Source organism: Schistocerca cancellata, chromosome 2, assembly GCF_023864275.1.
Source record: "Schistocerca cancellata isolate TAMUIC-IGC-003103 chromosome 2, iqSchCanc2.1, whole genome shotgun sequence".
NCBI lineage: Eukaryota > Metazoa > Arthropoda > Insecta > Orthoptera > Acrididae > Schistocerca > Schistocerca cancellata.
This window is the reverse complement of record NC_064627.1, coordinates 495,949,817-495,969,242: the sequence shown is the minus strand read 5'-3', so window position 1 is coordinate 495,969,242 and position 19,426 is coordinate 495,949,817. Positions and strand designations below refer to the sequence as shown.

The 19,426-nt window shown below is 39.5% G+C and overlaps 1 protein-coding gene across 3 annotated transcripts in view; it reads right to left on the bottom strand.

The window, feature by feature from the left end:
- Nucleotides 1–5,550, bottom strand: part of LOC126162032 (signal transducing adapter molecule 1) — a 67,661-nt gene extending 62,111 nt beyond the window's left edge. The window contains exons 1-3 of one of the 3 annotated variants that reach the window (XM_049918255.1): nt 5,187–5,547; nt 4,626–4,786; nt 4,195–4,440 (exon numbers count right to left, since the gene is read on the bottom strand). In XM_049918255.1, coding sequence (XP_049774212.1) covers nt 4,195–4,440; nt 4,626–4,786; nt 5,187–5,229 — 450 coding nt within the window. In that variant the 5' untranslated portion in view covers nt 5,230–5,547. Of the gene's footprint in view, nt 1–4,194; nt 4,441–4,625; nt 4,787–5,186 lie in introns of all 3 variants that reach the window. The other 2 variants (XM_049918256.1, XM_049918258.1) reach the window with 2 other exon arrangements.
- Between the last annotated feature and the right edge of the window lie 13,876 nt (nt 5,551–19,426).

The following is a 19,426-nucleotide window of genomic DNA, read 5'->3' as shown; positions in this document are numbered from 1 at the left end:
TATGTCTGCTTGTGTCTGTATATGTGTGGATGGATATGTGTGTGCGTGCGCGAGTGTATACCCGTCCTTTTTTCCCCCTAAGGTAAGTCTTTCCGCTCCCGGGACTGGAATGACTCCTTACCCTCTCCCTTAAAACCCAGATCCTTTCGTCTTTCCCTCTCCTTCCCTCTTTCCTGATGAGGCAACAGTTTGTTGCGAAAGCTTGAATTTTGTGTGTATGTTTGTGTTCGTATGTGTGTCTGTCGACCTGCCAGCACTTTCATTTGGTAAGTCACATCATCTTTGTTTTTAGGTATATAAATTAAAGAAATTTATAAATAAAATCTAAAAAGAGTCTCAGGGCAATACAGTCAATCTCTTTACTAGGCCTGGGCTATCAACTTGTAAATTTGTATTTTTACATTTAAGTGCCCTTTGCCAGACACATTAGCATGAGGTTTGTTGCCAGAAAAGAAATTAACACATACAACAACAGAATAAAGGCAGATTACAATATTCTATGGCACAGGCTCAAAAAAACTGATCTAAAACAAATTGAACACATTCAAAATTTACAACAAACTGCCACAACCCGCACAATTCATGTCATTAAGGATCTCTACAGAAGAATGTGAAATCCATTGAAGTAAACCCGTTTTTTGGTATAAAAGAATTCTACACACTGAACAACACTTATTTGTTTCTATGAAAATAATGGTTGTCATTATCTTGCACATTCTTCCTATTTGTAATGGTTATTAGCTAGTCGGGTCACTATACTCACTGCCTTAATTATTCTTCTTATGTATTAATAATTACCTGTATTTAAATCACTGACTGTAAATACTTTAATTTTTTTGTGTGCCACTGATGAAGCATAGCTCATTTCATATTATCAATGACTGATTTCTTTATTTGAATTCTTGTGCAGTATCAGTTCCCCAAATTTTCTGCATTCATGTAAACTTGCATATTTCAGAGCGTCAAACTAATGCATTCGAAAATAACTTGCCGTCTAATTACACGGAATAACACCCCCCCCCCCTCCCCCAATGTCTCTCTCATTTTAAATTGGTGGCATTAATGCCCAATACTACAATAAACTTAGTATAATTCTGTAACTTGCTTCAGCATACTATACCCAACCACAAAAAATCTTCAGTGTGGTACAACTGATTTCACAATTTGCACCTCACATTTGTTGATAGAAATATTAAAGCTGTTTAACCTGCATAATAAATTATGACCGGACTTCAGAAAGTACGACACAGAGAGATAATAGTTGCATCACAGTGTGAGAGCAAAATGGCGTAGCAACTGGAAGAGCGAAATGGCGTAGCAACTGGAAATGTACTGAAAGTTGAAGCATGTGCGACAGTAGCCAATGATTTTTGTGGGAAAAATGTATTAACAGCAAACAGATTCATCATCAGTTTCCAGTAGTATATCGACCAAATGAAATGTTACGTCCAGCAGTAGAGAAAGTTGCCAACAATTTGACCAAGGCCACACAGACATGGGTGACACTAATTAGGAAAGAAGACCCTCGGCATTGATCACATGACAAAGTACAGGCAATCTAGAAACTGAATGACAGCGACTATTGATTTTCTGATTAGGATTGTCACATAGCCGTTCTCAAATGTCCTCGAGACCAAGGAGCGGATTTTTGTTGTCAAGGAACTGCACATATTGATAGAACGTTCCAACCATGTTTTAAAGAGACTTTATGACTATGCTTTGGGGGGGAGGGGAGAATCAGTGTCCTGTATATGTACCACTTTGAAATATAGTGCAGCATTTAATGAAAGTTACTTGACAGCCATAATAATGTTGAGACTTACTTTTTAAAGCCCCTTGTATAGCGATGTAAAATACTTGAACATTTGTTAGTTGGGGTAAATTAACAGGGCAAATGCCCAAAACTCATAAATGTTTGAGCATTTACAAATTTTAAAGATTAACTGATAAGTGGCACTTGTAAAAAAATTTTAAACTGATGTTTTGTATTGGAAATTGTTTTTTGCAACACTGCTTCTGTAATGATTGAGTAACTAAGTTGAAAAAGCTACTTGAGAGTTAGAGAAGAGTTATTCAAGGAAATAAATTGGACATCAATTCTTGGGGTAGTAAAAAATATATTGCCGAGTCTCATTCCATGAGTCAAAGAATCACCGATTCTCTAGGAACCTAACAGTACCATAATCTAATGATTCCAGCATCTTCATCATAGATTCTTTGTTAATAAATCTTTATTATGTTGTTCTAATTTCGTCTTCAAAGTAGTGTAGTCATATGAAAGTTGTTAAACAAAGGAGCAGAATAGAAACTATAGTCTGTCTCAAGTCACTACATCTGACAAAGCATTCCCCCCCCCCCCCCCCCCCCCCCACTGAAAACAGTTTAACATTTAAGAATACATTCATTATTAAGAAGCGCATGCCAGCCGTTTAATACGTTCAGTACATTTTGTTATCAATAATCTTTCTTCAGTAATACTGAGAGATTTGACACAGATTATAAAGTGTGTTACATTATCTAAGGACAATTTTTTTTTATATATATATATATATATATCACACACACACACACACACACACACACACACACACACACACACCTGCTTATCACTACACAGCTGTTCAAGACAGAGTGAGTGAGTATTTTTTTGAAATGACTGTTAAAAAAATAAATAAATTCCTTTCCTTCTTGGTAACTTAGTTACTCAATCATTACAGAAGCAGTGTTGCAAAAAACAATTTCCAATACAAAACATCAGTTTAAAATTTTTTTACAAGTGCCACATACTAATATCAAGAGTATCATCTCATCCCTTATTTTAAATGGTAAAATATACATTTTAGCAGTAAAAACTTTAAAAGTTCTTTATTTATATAAATGCCCAGATTTTGGGCATTTAAAACTGCTTTGGGCAAATGTTCATTTATAAACGTTCTGTCCATTGGGCATTTGCCTGTTCCACATCACTACTGTTGAAAAAGGAATAAGTCAGTCCAGATCAAAACAACTAACTTTTGTTAATTCTTGAACTTTGATGTCTTGGTCTCTCCAATTACTTTAAAAAATTTGCCACCAACCATGCCGTTTACAAATAGCGAAAATGCTAATACCTTCTAGCAATGCTAGTCAATGTTTTCAGGTTTCAAAATGGAAGGGAAACTGACTTTCGACAAATTTTGGGGAGTCAATTTTTATGTACAAAACTATTGAAGCTATAGAGTTGACTTCTCATTTCATAGTTATTTAACTGCGCTTCCATTTCATATGAAATACAAGTACTGTGAAGTTAAATTAATATTCCAAAAATATAAAACTTATTTTTTAAAAATCTCAAAAGCAGCCCAAATTTTTCTTTGAAAAGTGTACGTCTCTTACATATTTCTGAACACCTTTGATAAAAATTAAAAATAGAAAAGGATGAGTTGAAAGGGAGTTTAAATTTTAAATATATTCCTGCACACCACTAATTTTTTTTAATCTAGCCATAAAAACAGTGTGAAACATTTTACTTTTTGTTTACTCTACAGCTATGTTCAATAAACAATAAACTAAAATCTAACAGTAAGGTCTGGACCTTCTGTTGATTTGATGTGGGCTGACTCTACCAAACCTTGAGCATTGCTAGCTTTGTGACAGTGGCAGAATTATGTACCAGCATGTTTGAAGATCTGTACATTCCTAAAAATGAGATACTGAAGATAAAATAACCCACTGTGCGTAAACATTGTGACAGCAAGTAAAAAAGAGTGTATTCCCACAAAGAGCATCCAAGTTAGTAGAAAAGGGAAACAAAAGCAGCACTTTCACAGAATACTACACCCACTATTAATGGCAAATCAAAAGGTTCTTTTCATGTAATTTTGTATGAAGGGTGTCATAAGTGTTTAGCGATTTCGTTAACTTCTGCAATCTCTCTATCACTTATTCCCGTTCTTTCATTGTCTCATGTCTAGCTTATACTGACCATTCTTCTAGATGGTTTCCATGCTAGTGAACAAACAACACAAGTATACTGGCAATAATATGCACCAATCATGTGTGCCATTAAAACGATTCATTGTTCTAATGTTTTTCAATTAACCCTTGTCCAACTTTTGTTGATATCATGACTATGAGGCCAAATAACTCCAAAGATGTTACAGAACATAATGTTTTCACCTCTAAATTGTTTACTAAAACCTAACTGACACTCACCATGTCTGAATGCTGTGTGAAGTCTACACCGTCTTGTTTAAGCCTGGTATACAAAGATGGTATGAGATTCAGTTGAGGGTCTGTTTTGAAATCACCTTCAGCCCACTTTTTCAACAACTGTTTCAATTTATCAGCAATTCGTGGCTGACTTCGGGCTAGCAGTTTTCGAAATTCTGTTTCAAAATCTCTTGATGCAACTTCCAGATGGAAGGGTTTTCCACAATTGCTCACACAGGCATCCAGTAACTGAAATAAAAAAGAAATCTAATTGTATACATATTTATGTTTTCGTCTGGAGATGGTATGTAACATAACAATTTGGATTTGTTAATGGGAGATTTCTGTTACGGTCAGGAAAAGCTTAATTAGTTAATCTGCAAAAAATACAAAACTGACTCTCCATAATTAGTATGATCTGATGCAGATCTTACCGTTAAGGCTTGCATAACAATGTGGGGATCCTGGTGATTAAGCCGTCTCACAATAGACCGCAAACAGTCCTTAGCATGTGTAGGTGAAGTCCCCACTTTGTCACATATGTCCATGATCAGCCCCCATTCTTCCGAAGTATTCTTCTCGTCAGTGGCTTTCTCTAAATAGTGACACACTGCATGAAGTACTTGAATACTTTTAAAAAACGCTGGTGACTACTGATTTAAAGAAATTAGCTTTTATTAATGTAAAGTCCTCCATGCAGTCACTGACTACGCAGAAATCCGGCAACGTTCTACAGTATTTTGCGAGAGCTGTTCTAATATGACGACATTTACAACCATTTAAAACAAAGGTTCCCTGACAAAACAGATTTGGTCTCCAGGAAATTAACCAATCTGACATGAAGGGATGATGCACATAAAGCATGCAAATAACAGTGCTCGCAATTTTCTCAACACACACACACACATACACACACACACACAAATTAAATGACACACAATACCACACGTCAAGTGAAACCTGACAAATGTTATGACGAGTGGAAGAAACCTTACCAACATCAGCATCAAACGGTGATGACGTAGAAAATATTCCCATTTTCTGGCCCGAAATTACTGTCACAAATAACTATCTTGATATTCGCCTTTAATTTAGCAATCACAAACCTTATCATTCAGGTGACTTTTGGTCATTGCCCGTATAAACACACACTCTGTGAAACAGGTACAGATAACTAATAGCAACCCAGCTGCATCATCGATTCTAAGATATTAGTATTCTCAACGAATGAAACGTCACGAATATTACAGTTGTATCAGCGTAGTTGTATTATTCCGACAGTGGAGTTCAGTAATAATTCTAGCAGTTCGAAAGTAGCAGTACTCATGAATCTGTGATAATAACAATCTCATAGTTTCTTAGCTGAAATGGACTCAGTTTGATCGCTGGCCCCTGCGTTCGAACGAATACCCACATCCAAATAGAAATATAAGGCGTAATATCACAACTGACAAACAGCCTACTTGATAACTGTTTTTCATTTTCTGCAGGCAACTATAACAAGCAGAGTTTCTGAGATTTATAGCACCAAATGCGTTCCTGTCCTCTACTGCCAACATAAAATTACACGAAATATATGTAAGGCACAAGTTGGTTCCTTTTATTTTCAATTCATATAGTACCAACGCAATAATGAGCGTCCCTGATTCTCCTTATTTGCAGTTTTTTAAACAATAGTCCCTTTTTCGTTATTGTGTAGTAGAATATACTAAGGTACGCCATGGGATTGCGATATCCAAATATACAGATGGCGGTAGCACCGCGTACACAAGGTATAAAATGGTTGTAGTGCATTAACGGAGCTGTTATGTGTACTACCTAGGTGACTCTTGTGAATAGGTATCCGATGTCATCATGGTAGCACGACGAGAACTGACAGAGTCTGTAAGTAGATTGGTAGTTGGAGCAGCATGCATGGAACATTTCATTTTGGAAATCGTTAGAGAATTCAATATTTCGAGATACACAATGTCAAGAGTGTACGGAGAATACCAAACTTCACGCATTGCCTCTCGACAGGGACAATATAGTAGCAGACGACCTTCACTTAACGACTGAGAGCAGCTGCATTTGCACAGCGTTGTCAGTGTGAACAAACAAGTAAAATTGTGTGGAATAACCGCAGAAATCAGTGTGGTACGTACAACAAATGTAAACATTAGGGCAGTGCAGGAATTTTGCGTTAATGGGCTATGGCAGCAGACAACCGACGCGAGTAACAGCATGACATCTCCTGTAGCACCTCTCCTGGGCTCTTGACCATATCAATTACGCCCCAGATTACTGAAAAACCATGGCCTGGTTAGATGAGTCCTGACTTCAGTTGGTAAGAGCTGATGGTAGGATTCGCGAGTCGCGCAGACCACTTGAAGCCATGGACAAAACCTGTCAATAAGGCACTATGCAAGCTGCTGTTGGCTCCACAATAGTGTGGACAGTGTTTACATCATATGGGCTGGGTCCTCTGTTACAACGGAACCAATCATTGACTGGAAATGATTAAGGTAGACTACTGGGAGATCATTTGCAGTCATTCATGGACTTCATGTTCCCAAAAAACGATGGAATTTTTATGTATGACTGTGCTAGATGTCACGAGGCCTCAACTGTTCCCCATTGGTTTGAAAAATATTCAGGACAATTCGAGCAAATGATATGGTTATCCAGGTCGCCTGCCATGAATCCCATTGAACATTTATGGGACGTAATTGAAAGGTCATTTTGCGCACAAAATCCGTCACTGGCAACACTTTCGCACCAAAGACAGCATGGCTCAATATTTCTGCTGGGAACTTGTTGAGTCCATGCCACGTCGAGTTGCTGCGCTATGCCAGGCAAAAGGAGGTCCAGCACAATTTTAGGAGATATCTCACGACTTTTGTCACCTCATTGTATGTACAACTTATGAAAGTATCAGTATTTTGTCTTTTCTTTTCTTATTCCTCGTCGTAAAAGAATGTAAATAGTATGTACAAGTCCATCATGTAAAATACAGAGCTAAAGTATAGGCTTATTGTACAACCAAACATTTTAAATAAATTGTCACTAGACATGATATCAGTTGTTGTGAATGAACAGAAGCCTGTTCAGTTAAATAGTCAAAAAGATACACCTTACATGCAAATAAAAATTACTATTGATATTAACAACAGAGATAATGATAGTTCAAATATAAAACGATGTATTTGTTTGCCTCTATTAATAAATTACAAGGTAGTAAAAATAGGGCCTCCTCGGGAGATATGCCATTTTAGTGATGGTATTATTATGCTTTCTGTGACTGTTTTACTACAAAGAGGTAAAATAAGCTAATAATCTTCAATAAACGAATGACTAACTGTAGATTACATCCTTGTCTTCCCTTTCAACATTCACTAATATTAATGGTGTAATCTTTTAGGAAAAGTACTTCGTCAGCAGCTGTAACTGTAGTTTAGGGGAGAGAGATCAAACCAGCACTTTGACACATTAGCTAATTTTGCAGAGATACTTGAGATGTCATTATTGACAATTCCTTAACTTTAATATATTTCAGTGGTCAATTAGCACCTCGCTCAGGAAATCTCTAGGTAACGAATTTTATTATTATCACTTGTAATAATAAAGTATGTGGTGCAAGCCAGTGAATGGGCTATTGGCATGACTGCAGCTAGTGTGCAACCTATGTTGGTCACAGCACTATGAAGAGGAGAGTGGCAGGCCAGTTGCTCAGGGCATCTTTCACCCCATGAAAAATTTCACAGTACACATTTGACAACCAACTGAGTGGACCTGGGGACGTTCTGAATAGATCTGAAAGAGGAAAAGTCCATGCCCCTGCCTATGATTGAACCAAAGTATCCAGGGCTGGAGTCTAGTCCTTCATCTGTCAAATACATTTGTCATTTACACTCAGAAAGACGAAAGATGAATATCAGTAAAAATGTAGGAACTTAAAGAACTGCTTCTGACGATTTTTTGGGGGGTTAAGAAGGGAAACATATGACATAAATACACACATAAATATCCACAAGGATAGAGTCCCACTTTCGCTCACAATGTAAGTAGCAGTGGAACAAGAAATTCCTTGTTAGTCAATTTTGCGTCATCGTCCAGAACAAAAATCACCTGATCACTACAGCCATCGAATCTCTTACTTTCCATATAGTGTATTTACGACATTTATGTTGCTTGTGTCTTTGGAGCTCATTGGTTGCAGATCAGTGGAGGGCACTTTGGAGCTGTTTGGGCATGTGGTTACTACAAATACATTTTATTTAGCGAGGAGTATTTCCAGCAGGCAGACAGAACTGCAGTTGGGAGCCTTCTATCTCCCATGGTGGCTGACTGTTTTATGGTAGATTTGGAAAGCAAGTACTATAGTCCACAAATTTAAGACCTTTCTGTCTAGAAAAGTAAGAGGATGACATGTTTATGGCACTTGGTCTCCTACAGAAGAAATACTGCCCATGTTTCTTCAGCACCAAAATTCCCTCAATCTGAATATTCAGTTTTCAATGAAGATGGAAAAGAATGGTACATTACCCGTTCTGGACTTCTTGATGTGAAGGAAAGCCAATGGAATGCTGGGACATACTGTGTACCACAAGCCTGATCCCACTAGTAGTCCACAAAGTGCTTGTTGTTTCCTGTCCTTTCAGGTGATCATTAACTTCTGGGTACACTTTTCTGAAACACAGGGTATTCACCACCCATTCCAACCAAAGGGAGTTCAGCACAACAAACAGCATGAAAAATCAAACACACCCATTGCCTCAGTCTTCGTGGCGATTTCGGTAGTGATTGTCAAAACTCAGAAGAATTCTTAACAAGCGTAACATTACATTCGTCTTTCATCTGCTTACAAGACTGAGGAATGTGCTGAGACCTGTCAAAGACAATCTTAGTCTTAAGATCAGATTCCAGGTCAATGTGGAATGTTGTATATTGGCTAGATATATAATATGGAGGAAGACCATTAACACAAATATGATTTTCATAAAGAAAGTATACTGCGGAGACATGGCTTAGCCGCAACCTGGGGAAAGGTAGATGACAAGTTATTGGCGGAAGTAAAGCTACGAGAATGTGTCGTGAGACGTGCTTGGGTAGCACATTCAGTAAAGCACTTGCTCACAAAAGACAAATGTCCCGAGTCCGAGTTCCAGTCCGTTACATAGTTTCAATCTGCCAGAAACTTTCATTCCTGCGCACTCTCTGCTGCAGAGTAAACATTTGATTCTGGAAACATTCCCCAGGCTGTGGCTAAGCCATGTCTCTGCAATATCCTTTTCTCCAGTAGTGCTAGTCTTGCAAGTTGACCAGTATAACTAATGTGGTGTTTGGAAAGTAGGAGACGAGGTACTGGCGGAAGTAAAGCTGTGAGGACGGGTCGTGAGTCGTAATTGGGTTGCTCAGTCAGCAGAGCACCTGCCCGTGGAGGGCAAATGTCCCAAGTTCGAGTCTCGGTCCAGCACACAGTTTTAATCTGCCAGGAACTTTCATATCAGTGCACACTCCACTGTAGAGTGAAAATTCCGTTCTGGTAATCATGTCTTACATTTTATTGCTCACATTACTTGTAATAATTTCGCTGAATGACTTCATCTTGTTACTATTCTGTTTTCACAAATTAATTGTTTGCTAACTTGATTAATGCAATTAAAACTATCTAGCAGTATTTAACATTTTATTTCCAGCGCTGTAAATGTTCTTCCCCTAAATTGCCTATTGCCACCCTTCTAGTCTGTTAGTCCCCTGAGACTAGGGTCAACCAATATTTGTTTGTCAGATAGGCTCTCTTGCTTTTCTAAAAAAATTGTAGTGGGTAATTCATTGAGTCTCAATGAGTCAATGATTTGTAACCAGTAGGTTCACTCAACATGTAAGTGTTGTGGAAAAGTTCTGTGAATTCAAATATGTGTGGGATAAAGCCGTTCTCTCCACGAAATACTATTCAGAAAGTCCAACATACATTTTGCACAAGTACTGAGAAGATTAGATAAGTGAAATCGAGGTTCGTATGGTAAAGTATAGATAGTTTTCCTTTGCTCCGTTTGCGTGTGGAACAGGAATAGCGTGACTAACAGTGGCACAGGGGTAGTCTCTGCCATGCACCATACCACAGCTTGAGGAGTACGTACAGGGTGTCTCACGAAAGGTGACCAGGAGCGGTCTGCAGGTCACGCGACTTGGCCACCATCTGCCGCCACTGCAGCCGGCAGCCGCCGCCGCGTCCAGCTTTCAGGCACTAATCTGCCACTAGTCGGCTGCGCGCGCGCTTCCCCTGAGTTAAGCATAGACAACGTTGCCACCTGATTAACTTAGGCCTACTTTTATTTGCAGCAGGTGCTCAAAATGATATCCCTCTGTGGTAAGAGTAGCCGGACATCTCCTGAACACAGACAAATTTCGGCTGTCGAAATCTGGGAAATGACTAGCCAAACACTGCTTTTCAACTCTTTGAGCATGTGAGAACTGGATACATACATCTTGTCTTTTAACATTCCCCAAAAATAAAAATCACATGGATTTAGATCTGGAGAATGAGGAGGCCAGTCAACTATACTACATCAAAAACACTTGGTATTGCTATCATATGAGAAGAAGCGTTGGCGATGTGTGGTCTTGCACTGTCCTCCATGAAATACCCATACAACATTTGGTTAGGTGTTAGTTCTAGAAAAAAAGGATGCAGTATGTTTTTCGGATACACGTCAGAATGTATTGTTTTGTGGAAAAAGATTATTCCAATAACTCATCTTGCACTGACTGCACACCACACTCCTGTTCTGACATCATGCAGAAGTTGTTGATGTAATTCAGGAGAATTTTCGGAACTCCATCATCAATTGTTCTGAGAATTTACATGCTCTGACAAATGCAGTCATGCTTCATCAGTAAAAAAGCATCTCAACATCAACTTCCCCATCGTGCACAGACCATTGTGTAGATACATAAGTAAAAACCCCAACACACTACGACAAAAATTAAAAACCAATGATAATAAACACTAGCGCGACCGCTATAAGGTCGGAAAAGAACTACTTTGCTACGCCAGAAGGCGAATGACAAATGATGGAAATTTCATTCAATTTCTTTTTGTCAATTATTTAAAAGACTCTGTCTTTAGTTTTCATAGGGAGACGTCATATTCTTGTGAGAAGTGTGTAGTAGACATTGTAGTATCTGAATAATAATTTTTATGAAAATATGTAGTGTGAGGATTCTTATTAGTGTAAAACTACGAAAGTTTTCATTTCCTTCCACACATTATGCTTACATCGTGTCACTGTAGCTGCGTGCATTTGAAGAGGAAGTCCAATAAAAATCAGCATTGTATTCATGGTCAAAAATGAAAAGTGCTTATGGTGGAAGAAGAAATATATACATTACTAATTTACGGAAATCTCAACGGCGTAGAGAACGCAAAAATCGACGTAAGTTCACGCTACTACTGACTTACAGTTTACAAGAGTTGTAAATTAAGACTGAAAGATAATCCATTTGATTCAATTCATTCACTTCAAAACTTATAAAAATCAAATTTTGTACGATTGTAATTAATTTGTATTATTTTTTATATATATTTGCACATCTGGCGACCTGGTGACATGACACTGAGGAAGCCATGAAACCAGTTGTGTATAAATCGTTCAAAATTATTTACGACATTGTACGAAATTTTTTACATGTACTAATTATTTTTCAATTTTCATGTGCAACATCACGACTGGGAGCAAAATAACCAGAACCAAACATTCTTGTGGATAAAGTAACCAATTCAAAAGGGAATCAAAAGTGAAACTGGAATTTACAGAAAATTTTGGAAATACATTGTTTGTTTCATTGCAGCTTAGCTATACTTGGTAGCGTTTCCTGCACAGTAATTACACTCCTGGAAATTGAAATAAGAACACCGTGAATTCATTGTCCCAGGAAGGGGAAACTTTATTGACACATTCCTGGGGTCAGATACATCACATGATCACACTGACAGAACCACAGGCACATAGACACAGGCAACAGAGCATGCACAATGTCGGCACTAGTACAGTGTATATCCACCTTTCGCAGCAATGCAGGCTGCTATTCTCCCATGGAGACGATCGTAGAGATGCTGGATGTAGTCCTGTGGAACGGCTTGCCATGCCATTTCCACCTGGCGCCTCAGTTGGACCAGCGTTCGTGCTGGACGTGCAGACCGCGTGAGACGACGCTTCATCCAGTCCCAAACATGCTCAATGGGGGACAGATCCGGAGATCTTGCTGGCCAGGGTAGTTGACTTACACCTTCTAGAGCACGTTGGGTGGCACGGGATACATGCGGACGTGCATTGTCCTGTTGGAACAGCAAGTTCCCTTGCCGGTCTAGGAATGGTAGAATGATGGGTTCGATGACGGTTTGGATGTACCGTGCACTATTCAGTGTCCCCTCGACGATCACCAGTGGTGTACGGCCAGTGTAGGAGATCGCTCCCCACACCATGATGCCGGGTGTTGGCCCTGTGTGCCTCGGTCGTATGCAGTCCTGATTGTGGCGCTCACCTGCACGGCGCCAAACACGCATACGACCATCATTGGCACCAAGGCAGAAGCGACTCTCATCGCTGAAGACGACACGTCTCCATTCGTCCCTCCATTCACGCCTGTCGCGACACCACTGGAGGCGGGCTGCACGATGTTGGGGCGTGAGCGGAAGACGGCCTAACGGTGTGCGGGACCGTAGCCCAGCTTCATGGAGACGGTTGCGAATGGTCCTCGCCGATACCCCAGGAGCAACAGTGTCCCTAATTTGCTGGGAAGTGGCGGTGCGGTCCCCTACGGCACTGCGTAGGATCCTACGGTCTTGGCGTGCATCCGTGCGTCGCTGCGGTCCGGTCCCAGGTCAACGGGCACGTGCACCTTCCGCCGACCACTGGCGACAACATCGATGTACTGTGGAGACCTCACGCCCCACGTGTTGAGCAATTCGGCGGTACGTCCACCCGGCCTCCCGCATGCCCACTATACGCCCTCGCTCAAAGTCCGTCAACTGCACATACGGTTCACGTCCACGCTGTCGCGGCATGCTACCAGTGTTAAAGACTGCGATGGAGCTCCGTATGCCATGGCAAACTGGCTGACACTGACGGCGGCGGTGCACAAATGCTGCGCAGCTAGCGCCATTCGACGGCCAACACCGCGGTTCCTGGTGTGTCCGCTGTGCCGTGCGTGTGATCATTGCTTGTACAGCCCTCTCGCAGTGTCCGGAGCAAGTATGGTGGGTCTGACACACCGGTGTCAATGTGTTCTTTTTTCCATTTCCAGGAGTGTAGATATCCCTTTCCTTAATTTCCCTTCCTGAATGTATTGTACTGAATTTTTCAGAAATTTTACGTAATGATTAGTGAGAGAAAAGTTTGAAGTTTTTGTGTCACAACATTTCGTGCGTCATAAAAGTAGCCAATTAATGCTTGACGACGTGTAAATCGTGTGTTCAAATTTCCAAAAATAATATATTTCAATATTCTATTTTTCAAAATTTTAATTTCAATATTGAATCAAAATGGCGCAAAAATCTGTTTCCTTTTTTGTTGACAATTGAGAAAACGCAATGAGCCAAGATGGCGTACAATTGCAAGACAGAACATCTGAAGTACCAGTGCCATGTCTTCCAAACTTAGACATATTGAGTAGATCAGAGATGAACATAACCAAAGTAACAAGTGTTCGTGAGCTGTCACAGAGTTCTAACTTTGATGTTACGCTGATGACAATAGATGAAACTACATCACATATCTCCACGAGCAACGTTCTGCTCGCACAAGAAAACATGGAAAGCGAAGATAACATGATTTTTGACGACACTTTACCGTCACCCATCATACGAAATCCAAATGATGATTTACAAAGTACAGTTGTTAACAACCAAAGTACATTCGATGGCAACCAAAATGACGCACTTGCCCTGGTACTTCAAAAACTCGATAGTATGAACACCAATTTGCGTAGACATAAAAAATACAATCACTAATTTGTGTATCGACATAAATACAAAATTTGACAGTTTGTCACAAAACAATACTATAGTAACACACGACATAAACAACATAAAACAAAAGCAGAAACAAGTTTTAAAAGATTTTCAGAATGCAGTCACACAACAGACCAGTGATTTGACAAAGAATTTTCACGAAGAAATGAATTTAAAATTTAAAGACATGGAAAAACAGCTAAAGCAAGATGTACTTTTCAAAGTAAACAATGACATTACGGAAATAAAACAAATTACACACTCTTAAAGAGCAGAATGATACAGTAGAGCAGCAAATAAAAGCGAGTAAAGACAAACACAATAACCTGGAAGCTACACAAATACAATTAACTTCCACAGTAAAGAACATAGCTACCGAAGTGAACAAACTGCATAACGATTACGAAAATATACCGATAGCTATTGTCGAACTCACTTTAAAAGTAGCATCACTTGAAATCGAATCAGTCTGTGCCAAAAAGGAAAGAGACAAAATTAGTGAAAATTTATCTGATGTAATTTCACAATCTGAAGCAGGTAATTTGACAAAACCAGTACCACAGCGGAAAAAGTAGTGAAGGAATGTAGATTAATCAATGATGTACTTGAAAAAGTTATTCAGCAAAAGGAAAATGACATAATCGAGAAAGTGAACACCAATTTGCAAGATATGGAGCACAGAATACACAGCTACTTAGGTGAAGTGTTACAGATATACAAGTTGTACACATAAACAGAGCCAGCCACAGCAAACCAAAGTAATGTATGCACACAGATCATTGCAAACCTTACAAACAATGCCAGTAGTAATGACAGACCACAGAGCGTAAGTTTACATGGCATAACACCAGAACCAGTACCTATGAGAAATGTAAATAATTATGACAGCTATGTAAACACAGCACAAAATGCAAACAGCTTGTCCACTATATTTGCTGACTAAGGTCTATTAAGACACCGTCAATTTCCAACGTGTACAAGTGAAGGTAAGAGGATGAACCCTGCTGTATTTATTAGTCCTTTTTGACATGTGTTTCTTAGAAACTGGACAGAAGCACCAAAGATCATATTTGTTGTTGGGTACACGCAAGGCAATGTACTTTAGTGGGCAACCGAGGTAGCCGAGCGTTTAACAACATATTTACAATTTGAACGGGCATTCCTTGACAAATACTTGTCAGAAGCCATACAGGAGAGACTGAGGCAAGAGGTTTTTAACCCTACCCCTTTTAATAGCAAATATGGTAGCTTGCGAGGGTATTTTGAGAAGTATCTCAATAAAACACGTTATTGGACGAATCCTATTTCTCATGTTGATGTTTTAAAAATTTTAAAAAGTCGTTTGCAATTAGACATTCGTGAAAAATTAGTTACTACACCTGAGTACGACATAGAATATTTTCTATCCATTTCAGACTCAATCAAAGTAATATATGAGAACAGAGTAATAACAAATAGAGTGTCAGACAGCCAAACACCACAACATGACTCGAATAGTCAATACAAAAATCCAGATGCAAACATACAGCAAAGTTGGTACGCGCATCCATAAGGATACATTAACTGCTGTAATGGATACAGGAATGGAAATGCAAGAACAAAAGATTTAAACAAAACTTTCTGTATAAAGAAACGGTTACCATCTGCAAGGTAATTTCAATTCCTCCTCTCAAAACTGTGCACCGCGTGTAAATAAAAACAGTCAGCCACACCAATGGCAGGCGCGTGACAACAACAATACCATGCCACATGCCGGACTGCAGCCAACCTTTGCCCAACAAAGTCACAATATGGCAACATTCCACAACAGTCATATGAACACTCGAGAAAGTATGTCATGAGCTGGTAATGATACAAACTGGAGAAACAATCACACAGTACAACTGACAGAAATTGTTCCGTGCACAGAAGTAGATCAGGCTACACTGCAGGAAAACCCGAATTGTTCGTAGTTGAGCCCCATACTATAGACATTACAAGCGATGGGTGCAAATCAGATTTTCAAACATGTTTCGTACGATTCGAGGAGCAAGGAGACATAAAAGACAATCTATACCAACATGAACTATAATCGACGAAAACTACACTAGCAAGCAGTAATCAGGTAAGTAATGTCATAGTTTTATAAAAATAATTTATTATGTGTATTTTTGAATGAAATATCTATAGAATTAAGTAGTTTTCTTGTTTTGCAAGCGAAGACAAACATTTGACTAGAAGGAAGTGTAAAGACACAGCTTCACGCGAAGCAAAATGCGAACTGGAGCAGTATAAGAGTCAGATGTGCACGCTCAACAATGCATGCTTACGTCAGTACTAGGGAAGAGACATTAACCCTGCGCAAGCGCAACAGACTAACTCACAGCGCAACCAAATATAAATGTGAAGCTGCATAAGTATCAAACTCAATTTCAAAATAAATAATAACACATAACAACTATATTTACTATCAGGGAATGAAAGAATATAATATTATATCGACATGCAAAGTTGCGTCAATACTAAGATATATACATTGTAATTAGAATTAAAAGAAATCATTACAACGAAATATACAGGACGTGTTAGCTAACAAAAGATAAGATACCGTAGGAGATGTCAAAGTAATTTTCTTTGCAGGGTAAATGAATAAAAAGAATAAAAATGCATGTGAATAAATATACTAACAAATAAGAATGAAATATGAAAAACGTCTGCGAACGAATGTGACGAGTGAGTATATGAATGGCTTATGAGCTACAAAACACAATTAGGTTTTAAGTTAGTTATAATTTTTTCTTTTATATATTGCAGCGACCAGTCCAGCGACATGGCACAGAAGAAGAGATTTACGATGGGTGTTATAGGTACCAATGAAAAAACGGGCCGCACCTGAAAGAAATGATTTAGTTATTAGTATGTCTATGTGTATATCTCGGTCATCAAGGAAAGGAAGAATATGAATATACATCTTCGCAGTGCGACTACAAAACATTTACCCGTAACTACTGACTACGAAGCACACATAAACATGGAGGCATCTGACATCAAATGAAACTAATCAATTCCTATCGTGTCTCATGGGAATATAAACGACAGCATTTCCACGTAATTGTAAAGAGGTAAGCATAAGGTAATGCAAAAACTTCTGCATTACGAACACATGAGTACATGTAAACAAATATAAGCAACACTACGGTATATAGTATACAAGTCGTTAACACATTTCGGTTCCATGAAAAAGGAGTTAGTTGATAAGTGATTTAAGAAAGGACAAGCAGCATTTCCTTAGTAATCCATAAACCCATAGAATAGTAATCGTTATTCCCTCCCCAATGCAGGAGGCGGAGCCAAAGTGTAGTTAAGTCATCAAAGCGTAATGTAGAATCCTGATGTAAATGATTTTCTCTATTTCTCCCTAGGAAAATTGAGCCATGCATGGCTTGTGTTCGTGCCTTATCTGACATCCTGTTTTTTACTGTACTACCACCTCATTGTGTTAATTTCAGTTACTGGTGTCACTGAGTTGCCACCTTGCCTGCCTGTGAGCGGCAGCAGCGGCCGTTATCGGTATAGGCCCTGGCGTATTATCTTTGCTGAGTGCTATTACTTCGTGGTTGTCATGTGTTCAGGGAGTTCATATCTGCCAGTGAGTTGCAACATGCCAGCAGTAGAGTTTGAACCTGGCAGTAGGACGGTCGGGACGCAGCAGGAGTCGGTCGGATTGGAGCGTCAGTGAGGTTCAGATAGCCGTGACTCGCATGACCATTGCCAGCATACATGGCTTCAATAGGGACAGTCTTGGTTGAGCGCCGGTTGGTCGTCTTACTGGACGACGTGACTGCTCGCCGATCGTTTATGGCAGGGGTGGGCAAATACTGGCCCGCGGGCCACATGTGGCCCGAGGAGGGGTTTTGTGTGGCCCACCAAGACATTTACAAAAATCATAGGAAAAACAAAATTTTCCTTCCCCGCGCGACTAAAAAAATCCGCGAGCGTCTGCGCTACTTGATAGTGGGTACTACCGACAGATGTCTCTACAGTCGCGCAACCAACCTAGCTGCATGTGAGTGTGGTGGATTATGGGAGCACTACCATCAGCCACCACGGGCACGGAAAAAAGGACTGTGCACCCTGCTATCTGCTGCTCCATGCAGTGGCTGATGGGAGCGCTGTATTTCTCCCTCGCCGAGTGAAGAGTACGACGTTCAGAGCAATTTTATTCTTTTTCGAGTTGTTTACTTGTGTTTTGTCTGTGCAGCAGTACAAAGTAACATGTATATTTTTTTTTACTTCAGTGCAATGATGACTCCTAAGAAGAAGCGTAAAGTCGGTGATAAGTGCGACTGGACGACCAGATATTTCTTTATTGATGCAGGAAATAAAGCCGCATGCTTCCTATGCCATGATACAGTTGCCGTATTCAAGGAGTACAATCTGAAACGACATCACGAAAGAAAACACAGTGACTTTGGCTGCAAACTTTCAGATGAAGAACGAAAAATAAAAGCAGTGGAGTTCGTGAAACGCTTGAAGAAGCAACAAGCGTTATTTACGAAGCAAACACCGCTTCAAAATAGTGCTACAGAAGCAAGTTTCATGTTCGCCTATAACCTTGCTAAACGAAACAAACATTTTTCGGATGGTGAGTTTATTAAACAGTGCATGGTAGGGTGTGCAAGTGTATTGTGTCCTGAGGTTAAAACCAAATTTGAGAGCATCATCACCGAGGAATTACTTGGTATAGTATCCATGAAATATAGAACCACTCGTCAGGACTTGTTAGAATGTGTTGTTAATTGTATGGAAACAAGTGGCTTATCCTGGAACAAAATGGTAAGCATTACAACAGATAGGGCCAGAGCTTTCTGTGGGAAACATATAGGTATGGTGAAACTTTTAAAAAACAAGTTATAAGCCGAAGACACAGACAGTGATATTTTGGATTTTCATTGTATTTTACATCAGGAAAACCTCTGCAAGACTGCACTAGACTTAAAGCAAGTGGTAGAGCCTGTTGTTGGTGTTGTGAACACAATCAGAGCAAGGGCACTCCATCACAGACAATTCAGATCTCTTCTTGAGGAGGTTGGGGCAGAACATGAAGATGTAATGTAACATAACAGTGTGAGGTGGTTGAGCTTGGGCAAAGTATTAAAAAGAGTCTGGGCATTACAGGATGAAATTATTTTATTTCTGGGTACTAAGGAGATATCTCATGATTTTGTTGCAAAACTAGGTTGTGAAGAGTGGAGATATGAG